At 36.7% G+C, this 10,190-nt stretch overlaps 1 protein-coding gene across 1 annotated transcript in view; it reads left to right on the top strand.

Moving 5' to 3' along the window:
• The window catches only part of LOC119500301 (deoxyribonuclease-1-like), a 10,912-nt gene extending 1,309 nt beyond the window's left edge, over positions 1 to 9,603 (top strand). Inside the window, exons 3-10 of the mRNA XM_037790011.1 lie at positions 1 to 83; positions 2,170 to 2,256; positions 4,195 to 4,907; positions 5,200 to 5,312; positions 6,245 to 6,399; positions 6,492 to 6,588; positions 6,672 to 6,797; positions 8,701 to 9,603. The exon at positions 1 to 83 is cut by the window's left edge and continues 12 nt beyond it. Coding sequence (XP_037645939.1) covers positions 1 to 83; positions 2,170 to 2,256; positions 4,195 to 4,907; positions 5,200 to 5,312; positions 6,245 to 6,399; positions 6,492 to 6,588; positions 6,672 to 6,764 — 1,341 coding nt within the window. The 3' untranslated portion in view covers positions 6,765 to 6,797; positions 8,701 to 9,603. The remainder of the gene's footprint in view (positions 84 to 2,169; positions 2,257 to 4,194; positions 4,908 to 5,199; positions 5,313 to 6,244; positions 6,400 to 6,491; positions 6,589 to 6,671; positions 6,798 to 8,700) is intronic.
• Positions 9,604 to 10,190: the final 587 nt, after the last annotated feature.

The raw sequence follows: 10,190 nt of genomic DNA, 5'->3' as shown, positions 1-10,190 counted from the left end.
TACAGCGTGGTGGTGATGCTGGAGGTGATGGATCAGAGCGGTAAGGCCATGGACAAGTTCCTGACAAAACTCAACAGCTATGGGTGAGTTCTCTACACGTGCACAAACACACAGTGATTCCTCTGGGCCCCAGTATGTATCAAACTTTTCAGAGCGCTCTTAAGAGCTAACTCCGAGGTAAAAACTTGACCAATGATTTATTATGCTTTGCTACAGTCACCTCAGAAACCTAAATGGCTGCAGTTGCATGACAGCTTCATTGCTGGCATGCAACTGCAGCCTTTTAGTACCTGCCCCTACCAGGCTACTTTTAACCAACTTAACAGACATCTGGAGCATTTTTAAGTCAAAAGACCTTTTTTGCACTGTAAGTATTTTGACTTGTCAAACATGTGTAATTATCAGCCCAGTCATACAGCAGGTCGTGAAATAGTCTCAAAATATTGATTAGCGTACAGAGACACACATTTTTTTTCCTCATGTCAGCACAAAATCTATTCATATGTAATCCATGTAATTGTGAACCAGGAAGTATAAAGAGCGGCAAACGCCGTGTAGGGAGGAGGTCGGTGTGGATGGGTGGGTCTAGAAACACCAGACTTTCACCAGGAGACCGCTGTTCATGTCCCGTGTGAAACCAGAAGTCAACGTTGATTTATTTCTCACGCAACTTCTGTAATTAAGCTACAGCATTTGTGGAGTTATTTGAACCCAAACGCAATCTTTTCCTAAACTAAGTAGTTTTGTTGCCTAATCCTAACCATGTCGATCTTTTCCTAAACCTAACTAAGTAGTTTTGTTGCCTACTCCTAACCAAGTCTATCTTTTCCTAAACCTAACTAAGTAGTTTTGTTGCCTACTCCTAACCATGTCGATCTTTTCCTAAACCTAACTAAGTAGTTTTGTTGCCTAATCCTAACAATGTCGATCTTTTCCTAAACCTAACTAAGTAGTTTTGTTGCCTAATCCTAACCAAGACGATCTTTTCCTAAACCTAACTAAGTAGTTTTGTTGCCTACTCCTAACCAAGTCCATCTTTTCCTAAACCTAAGTAGTTTTGTTGCCTAATCCTAACCATGTCGATCTTTTCCTAAACCTAACTAAGTAGTTTTGTTGCCTAATCCTAACCATGTCGATCTTTTCCTAAACCTAACTAAGTAGTTTTGTTGCCTAATCCTAACCAAGTCCATCTTTTCCTAAACCTAACTAAGTAGTTTTGTTGCCTAATCCTAACCATGTCGATCTTTTCCTAAACCTAACTAAGTAGTTTTGTTGCCTAATCCTAACCATGTCGATCTTTTCCTAAACCTAACGAAGTAGTTTTGTTGCCTACTCCTAACCAAGTCCATCTTTTCCTAAACCTAAGTAGTTTTGTTGCCTAATCCTAACCATGTCGATCTTTTCCTAAACCTAACTAAGTGGTTTTGTTGCCTACTCCTAACCAAGTCCATCTTTTCCTAAACCTAAGTAGTTTTGTTGCCCAATCCTAACCATGTCGATCTTTTCCTAAACCTAACTAAGTGGTTTTGTTGCCTTATCCCAACCAAGACGATCTTTTCCTAAACCTAACTAAGTAGTTTTATTTTGAAAAGACTGGAGCAAAAATTGACACGTGCGTCACGTGTTGCTGGACATTCATGGGAAAACGCTTGAAAAATACGTTGTTGAAAGTCGTGCTGAGCTTCACAAAAATAAAATGAAATTTATGTCTATGTACACGAATCAAATAGATTACATTTCGTAACTATTTCATGAACTGCCCTGAGACTGTGTTAGTTATAGTCTATGTTTGTGTAACCGGCTCCAGACAAGTCAAAAAGGTCTATTTTTAACAATGCCAGTAAAAGTAGTTAAATGCATCCAAATGTATCACACTTTAGCGTAAATGTGTCTAAATATTTCAGGGGTGACATGTTTCAACTTTTCAGAAAAGAGTCGATGAGAGAAATGAGAGAATAACTACAATTACAGAGGCTAGAGGGAGCTGGTCTCTATACGGATTTAATCTAGCTTTTAAATACACTTAAATTATTTGCGCATATAACATTAAGAATGGTGAGACTGAAAACAAATCAAGAAATGAAATACTGTGGGACCTCTACAATGGCACAAATAATAACCAATGATGTGATGACAGTGAGTCTTTCAGTTGTTTCTGTTTTCTGACAGAAGGAACAAAAAACACCCGTACACCATGATGTGCAGTGAATCGCTTGGACGAAGCTCCCACAAGGAGAAGTTTGTGTACTTCTACAGGTATGAAGTGAATAATTCACACAGCAAATGAAACTGTGAGTGTCTGCTCACCACAGTGTCATTAAGTGTCACGAACGTCCGACAAAATAACAGAGCTCACATCTGCCAAGACTGCACAATCCTCTGAATCTCTTAACTTAGTAAAACATTTAAAAGAAAAGAAAAAATTTAGAAAAATATAACCTGCCTCTGGATCCGCATCAAAATGAACAAATTGTGCAAAATTTTAAGTGAAGTTAGTTATGGCCATTGTCAAAGGAGAGGGAGGAGGGGTTGTCACACCATTTAAATGTGATCATGTTGCTGTAGCACCACCTATAGGTGAACTACCATCACATTCTCAGGATTGCCTCAAATAGACAACGCCTTCATTAATTTGGTTGATAATTATAGGAAAACTGTGTGGCATGTCAAAGACAAAATAGATAGAAAATATTTTGTAAATTTGTTTTGTTTGAGGGCGATTTGTATATTATGATTAGCAGCTTTATGGTTCAGGAGTTATGAGCTAAAACATAAAGTGCTTTATAAGTGATCACATGGTGGTTCCATTGGACCAAACAGGTCATGCAACTTTCCACAAAGTTTAACTGAAATACTTCAAGTAGTTCTGAGATATCTTGCTAACTAACAATTAATAATAGATAATGTACAGCGAGCCGGTCATTGATGTGAAAGAATCCCAGACAGGCCGATGCAATGACCCGCTAGCTTTACATTATCCCGCTTATTACAGGGCTACTTACTGAAGAAATCAATAATTTGACACAAAAACGGTCCTCCAGAGTCCGACATCAGAACTGCTATACGTAGCAACAGTCTGCTATACATAGCAACGGTCTGCTATACGTAGCAACGGTCTGCTATACGTTGCAACGGTCTGTTATATGTAGCAACGGTCTGTTATACGTAGCAACGGTCTGTTATACATAGCAACAGTCTGCTATACGTAGCAACGGCCTGTTATACGTAGCAACAGTCTGCTATACGTAGCAACGGTCTGTTATACATAGCAACAGTCTGCTATACGTAGCAACGGTCTGTTATACGTAGCAACAGTCTGTTATACGTAGCAACGGTCTGTTATACATAGCAACAGTCTGCTATACGTAGCAACGGTCTGTTATACATAGCAACAGTCTGCTATACGTAGCAACCGTCTGTTATACATAGCAACGGTCTGCTATACGTAGCAACGGTCTGCTATACGTAGCAACAGTCTGCTATACGTAGCAACCGTCTGTTATACATAGCAACGGTCTGTTATACGTAGCAACGGTCTGCTATACGTAGCAACGGTCTGTTATACGTCGCAATGGTCTGTTATATGTAGCAACGGTCTGTTATACGTAGTAACAGTCTGTTATACATAGCAACAGTCTGCTATACATAGCAAAGGTCTGTTATACGTAGCAACAGTCTGCTATACATAGCAACGGTCTGTTATACGTCGCAACGGTCTGTTATATGTAGCAATGGTCTGTTATACGTAGCAACGGTGTGTTATACATAGCAACAGTCTGCTATACATAGCAATGGTCTGTTATACGTAGCAACGGTCTGCTATACGTAGAAACAGTCTGCTATACGTAGCAACGGTCTGTTATACATAGCAACAGTCTGCTATACGTAGAAACAGTCTGCTATATATAGCAACAGTCTGTTATACATAGCAACCTGTTATACATAGCAACGATCTGTTATACATAACAACAGACCATAACAGACCGTAGAGCGCCATGATTGACCAATCAGAATCGAGTATTCAACACAGCTGTGAAATAAATAAATATAATAACAAAAAAAATGTAGTTGACCGAGGTATTGAGTACATCTTGAAAAATAAAGATAAAATTAAGGATGTTACTGCCTGTTTATAAAGTTTTGGATACAGTACATGTGTGCATTCATCTGTGTGTGTGTGTGTGTGTGTCTCAGAAAGGATGAGGTGACGATGATCGACGCCTACCAGTACAAAGAAGAAGAAGATGAAGAAGAAGAAGAAGAAGAAGAAGAAGAAGAAGAAGAAGAAGATAATGATGATGATGGAGAAGATGAATATGAAGGTGAACAAGATGAATATGAAGGTGAACAAGAGGAATATGAAGGTGAACAAGAGGAATATGAAGGTGAACAAGAGGAATATGAAGATGAACAAGAGGAATATGAAGATGAACAAGAGGAATATGAAGGTGAACAATATGAATATGAAGGTGAACAAGAGGAATATGAAGATGAACAAGAGGAATATGAAGGTGAACAAGAGGAATATGAAGGTGAACAATATGAATATGAAGGTGAACAAGAGGAATATGAAGATGAACAAGAGGAATATGAAGGTGAACAATATGAATATGAAGGTGAACAAGAGGAATATGAAGATGAACAAGAGGAATATGAAGGTGAACAAGAGGAATATGAAGGTGAACAATATGAATATGAAGGTGAACAAGAGGAATATGAAGGTGAACAATATGAATATGAAGGTGAACAAGAGGAATATGAAGATGAACAAGAGGAATATGAAGGTGAACAATATGAATATGAAGGTGAACAAGAGGAATATGATGAAGAAGATGATGAAGATGATAATGTTGTAGACATGTTCGAAAGAGAGCCTTTCATCCTACTGCTCAAGTGTCCAAATACAGGTACTTGTGTGTAAATGTGTATGTGTGTGTGTGTGTGTGTGTGTGTGTGTGTGTGTGTGTGTGTGTCTTGTACGGCTATCTTTGTGAGGACCAATATCAATTTTAGCTGTTGTGAGGACATTTTGACCGGTCCTCAGTTTGGGACAGACTTTCAATGGGCTGTTTAAAGGTTAAGACTTGATTTTAAGGTTAAAGTTAGAATTGGGTTTATATAAACAGTATATATATATACTGTATGTGTATGTGTGTGTCCAGTTAAGCTGTGTCTTACTGGGTGTGTTTGTGCTTCCAGTTGTGCAGAAGCTGGTCCTGATTCCAGTCCACACCAAACCAGCGGACGCAGAGATAGAGCTGGAAGCTTTGGCTGTTGTGGTCGAAGCCGCGAAGAAAAGATGGAGGACTGATGTGAGTTGGAAATGTATAAAGTATATAAAGTATGGTAGCAATAGCATTTTATGTGTTTGAGTGGAAACAATGTTTGGCCATGTTTACAGTGAACAATGACATTTTCAACCTGAGCAGGTAGTGAACAGAGTACCTGACCGGGTAGTGAACAGAGTACCTGACCGGGTAGTGAACAGAGTACCTGACCGGGTAGTGAACAGAGTACCTGAGCGGGTAATGAACACAGTACCTGAGCGGGTAGTGAACACAGTACCTGAGCGGGTAATGAACACAGTACCTGAGCGGGTAGTGAACACAGTACCTGAGCGGGTAGCGAACAGAGTACCTGAGCAGGTAGCGAACAGAGTACCTGAGCGGGTAGTGAACAGAGTACCTGAGCGGGTAGTGAACAGAGTACCTGAGCGGGTAGCGAACAGAGTACCTGAGCGGGTAGTGAACAGAGTACCTGAGCGGGTAGTGAACAGAGTACCTGAGCGGGTAGTGAACAGAGTACCTGAGCGGGTAGCGAACAGAGTACCTGAGCGGGTAGTGAACAGAGTACCTGAGCGGGTAGTGAACACAGTACCTGAGCAGGTAATGAACAGAATACCTGAGCAGGTAGTGAACAGAGTACCTGAGCAGGCTGGTAAGAGATTTAAAGCAAACCCAAAACAGCAAAGTTGCGGATTGTAACAATGAGCTGATGGAAGCTAAAATGCATATAGAACCGAGGGGAACGGCAGACTTAAGCGATAGTTATCTGTGGGTTCATACATGGTTGCTGCAAGGTGAGAAGTTCAACCACTGGAAGTCAACAAAAACAGATTTTCAGAGGGTGTAAAGTCACTCTTTAATTTAATTCTGGTTGTTACTCAGCAGTAAGCAGACTTTAGTAAGGATCAACTTTAGAATCTTTCATCATGGCTTTGGTTGTGTTGTTATTTCTTTTGCAGAAAATTATGATTTTGGGGGACTTTAATGCCGATGGAAGATATCTCTCCAAGAAGAGGAAGGACAAGATCAGCATCTCCTCTGCTCCATATCATTGGCTGATAGCCGATGATGTCGGAACAACGACTAGTAACTGTAATGACCACACCTACGACAGGTAACACACATCTCAGTGCTACAGTGTGATCTAGGTAGATTTGTGTCTTGTTTGATTGCTTTTAAAGCTTGTGATGTATTTCCTGCCAACAGGATCGTGGTGTACACACAGATAACGCTGGACGCCATTGTCCCCGGCTCGGCCAAGCCCTTCAACTTCCAGAAAGCGTTCAAGCTGACGGATGGACAAGTGAGACTCATGTTTGTGTTGAACTCATTGACAGTTTACTGTATTTTAAAGGACAATTATTCCAACTTGATTTGGTTTCCCAGACTCAGAGTATCAGTGACCACTACCCTGTGGAGGTGAAGCTGAAGACCAATCAGCGAGACAGAGGAAGACGTCGCCGCCCCGAAAAACCATGACAACATCCACTAAAAGATAAATTCAGAAGAAAGGTATGTTTTGTTTTATTGACATCAGGGACACATATACTGTATGTAATTTATTTATGCATAGAGTGGAACTATTTATTCAAACTGCATTTTGAGTTAATTGCTATGGAGGATGTAAGCTGCCAAAATAAAAAATAAATATATAAAAGAGTTCATAAATAAATAAACATGTCATTAAATGTGGCAAAAATAATATTAAAAATAAATGTAGTCATTAATTAATTGATAAAATGTAACATAAATTGATATTTCTGTTTTAATTTGCTTTTTTACTTCTTTATTTATTTATTTATCTTTGCATTAATTCCCATATTTATTTACTCTTGTTTATTTTCCCTTTTATTTATTTATGTATATATTTTTATAATTTTCTTTATTCATTTTCTTTATTTTTGCATTTATTTTTATATATGTATTGAGTGTTGACTGACTGGCCCCTCATTTGCATAATGAGGCAGAAATGCATAAAGAAATGTAAAAATAAATGTGTTAAGAAATGTATAGAGAAAAGAATACAGAAATATATAGATAAGTTTGGGGAAATAAATAAGGGATGAAATGCAATGGGAAAATCATGCATAAATAAATAAATACATTTTAAAATAAATATGAAATAAATAAAAAATAAGTGAAAAAATAAATTGATACCTTTAAAATATAAAAATAAAAACATAAATAAATAAAAGGGAAAATTAAACAGAAGAGTAAATAAATAAATAAATAAGGAAATGAATACAAAGATAAATAAATAAAGACATATCAACTTATGTCACATTTTATCATTGAATTAATGGCTACCTTTATTTATTATATTATTTTTGCTATATTTAATGACATATTTTTTTGTTCCATCCTCCATAGATTTCAGCTCTTCCAGCAAAGATTGAATGCATCATAAATCTTACAGTTTGAACACAGTTCAATTCAATTTGATCAATCGCAGTCTTTAATTATATATTCTAATCAATTACAGCATGTTAAATAAATGCACTTCAATGCATCAATGGATTACAGTTGTAATTTTGCTTCTGCAAAGTTTAATGAATACTGACACTACTATACTGTGTGTGTGTGTGTGTGTGTGTGTGTGTGTGTGTATTTTGGTGTTTAAAGGCCCATATGTACACTGAAAGCATTGTTTAATGGTTTCTCTTGTCCATACTGGATACAAAGCAATTTCAATGTTAGTAATGGAAGAAAAAAAATCCCATTCCTCTATCTGTGCAAAAATGTATTCCAAAGTTAAGAAGTTAATGAATGTAGCTTCAGCAGTTCTTATACATTATTTCCTGTTTTTGATTAGTTATCACAACTCTCTGTGGAGACACAAACAGGAACTCTGGTACTAAAAGACTGATTATTTAATGATTAATTAGCGCCTACAGCGTCATTTTTAGCCTCAGCTGAACGTTTTGTGCAGAATAACGACTGTGGATTTTGTCCCCCATCATTTAGGATTAAGTCAGAAAACAGCACTGCGTTAAATTAAACCAGTGCAAGGGGCTGCGTTGATGGCGTCAGGTTGTTTAAGATACTAATGAAAGAATAAAATACAATCCAGTTAGAATTACAGATTAGTGTGTTTAAAGGCAAGGCAGCTTCATTTATGGAGCACATTTCAAACACAACGAAAAGACAAGCATTACAATGGCATTTAAAACAATAAGCAATAAAAACAGAATGAAATAAAGATGAGATTTAAAAAATGAGATGAAATTGACTAAAATACAACCTGCACAACAGCTTGTTATAGTCACAGACAGGAGGAACAATTACAGCGCCCAATGTACATATGAGCATGAACGTATTGTTTAAACACTGACTGAACCTATTCTTTAATATATTTTTGTCTGGGTCAACCGCACATTTCAGTCTTGTTCTGCTAATGTGAATTGAACACTAACAGGACCACAGAAGAAGAAGAATATGACAGCAAAAAGGAAGAGAGGACCGTCATCAGACACAGCGGCCAAGAGAAGACGTTAAAGACCCTACATCAACCACTCATTTTAAAAAGTTATTAGCTTTTAAAAAAATAATTAGCAATCTTGAATTTCTATCTTTCTTAGCAAACGTTCTTGATGTGTTTGAACAGCAAAAAAATTGTATTTTATAATATTTTTTACAACTGAATGTAATGTTGAATCATTTAGTTTGACTTCTGCGTAAGTTTTAATAATTAAATCATATTTAACATTTTGTTGGGGAAGAAAGTTAAAGCCTCCCGACCTCCCAAAAACGTGTTTTCTTTGTTCAGATGGTTGAGTTTCACTGTGCAGAATGATTTATGTGACATTTCAACCGGTATGACATGGAAATTTGAAACCTCGAGGTCACAAACGGAGAATTGACTTTATAGTGAAGTAGAAGACATCTTGTGTCCAGAAGTTAAACTGTTAAAATTAAAATATTTAGATTTTTTTTAATGGGGGAAAAGGCACAGGCCAAAAGGTCATTTTTTTGGTGGAAAAAAAACACATCGGATACAGTTAACATTCAAAGCAGAGTATTTCATTAATCATTTCTTTAATCCTGAGATAAAAACGCGCTAATTACGTACTGTATATTTTCACAACAAATCTTAAAATAGTCTCAAGTCAAACTCTGTGTACTTGTTTTTTTTCCTGAGCTTTTAACCAGATCTCATGGTCTTCATAAGCAGACAGTTTAATCAGTATTTATCCTCTGAAGCCGTTCAGTGATCTTTTATTTACTCCTCTACTTCATGTTTTTTTTTTTTACATTTGAAATTTTGATATTGCAATATATTGTTCTGAATTGTTTTTTATTTGTTTGTTTGTTTTATTGACACAACAAACATGAATTATTTCTGTAATGTTTTCTACAATTTTCATGTTCTTTTTAAATATCTATATATTGTAATTTGCTTAATGAATTGTATGTATGCATATATATGTTTTTGTTTTTATTTTTTTATTTTTTTCTTATTAATGAATTGATGCTTTGGCAATATTTGTTCACCTGACAGTCGTGCCAATAAAGCATATTGAATTGAATTGAAAAATTTAATTGATATCCTGGATAATATGATCTTCTCTTCATTCTCTCAGTTATCGTTAAAGCGGCTATAATAATAAATAATTATGTAAACAGCAAACACTTTATCACATGACTACTTGTATGTGAAAGGAGTCATTTATACCGATGAACCCACAGATAGTAACCGACTCAGTTGCCGCAAAAACTCTTGCAAACAACATCTGGACATTACCTGATGCTGCTAATAAAATGAAGCAGAGCAAAGATAGAGAGGTTTTAGTAGAGGCCATTTGGATACCATCTGCCATTTGAAATGTTCCCAGGTAGCAATAAAACTCATTTAATTTAATTTAAGATAAGATAATCCTTTATTAGAATTTTGAAGTATTACAGCAG

The sequence above is a fragment of the Sebastes umbrosus genome, chromosome 1 (genome assembly GCF_015220745.1).
Source record: "Sebastes umbrosus isolate fSebUmb1 chromosome 1, fSebUmb1.pri, whole genome shotgun sequence".
NCBI lineage: Eukaryota > Metazoa > Chordata > Actinopteri > Perciformes > Sebastidae > Sebastes > Sebastes umbrosus.
The sequence above is the reverse complement of the archived record's forward strand: the minus strand, read 5'-3'. Positions and strand labels throughout refer to the sequence as shown.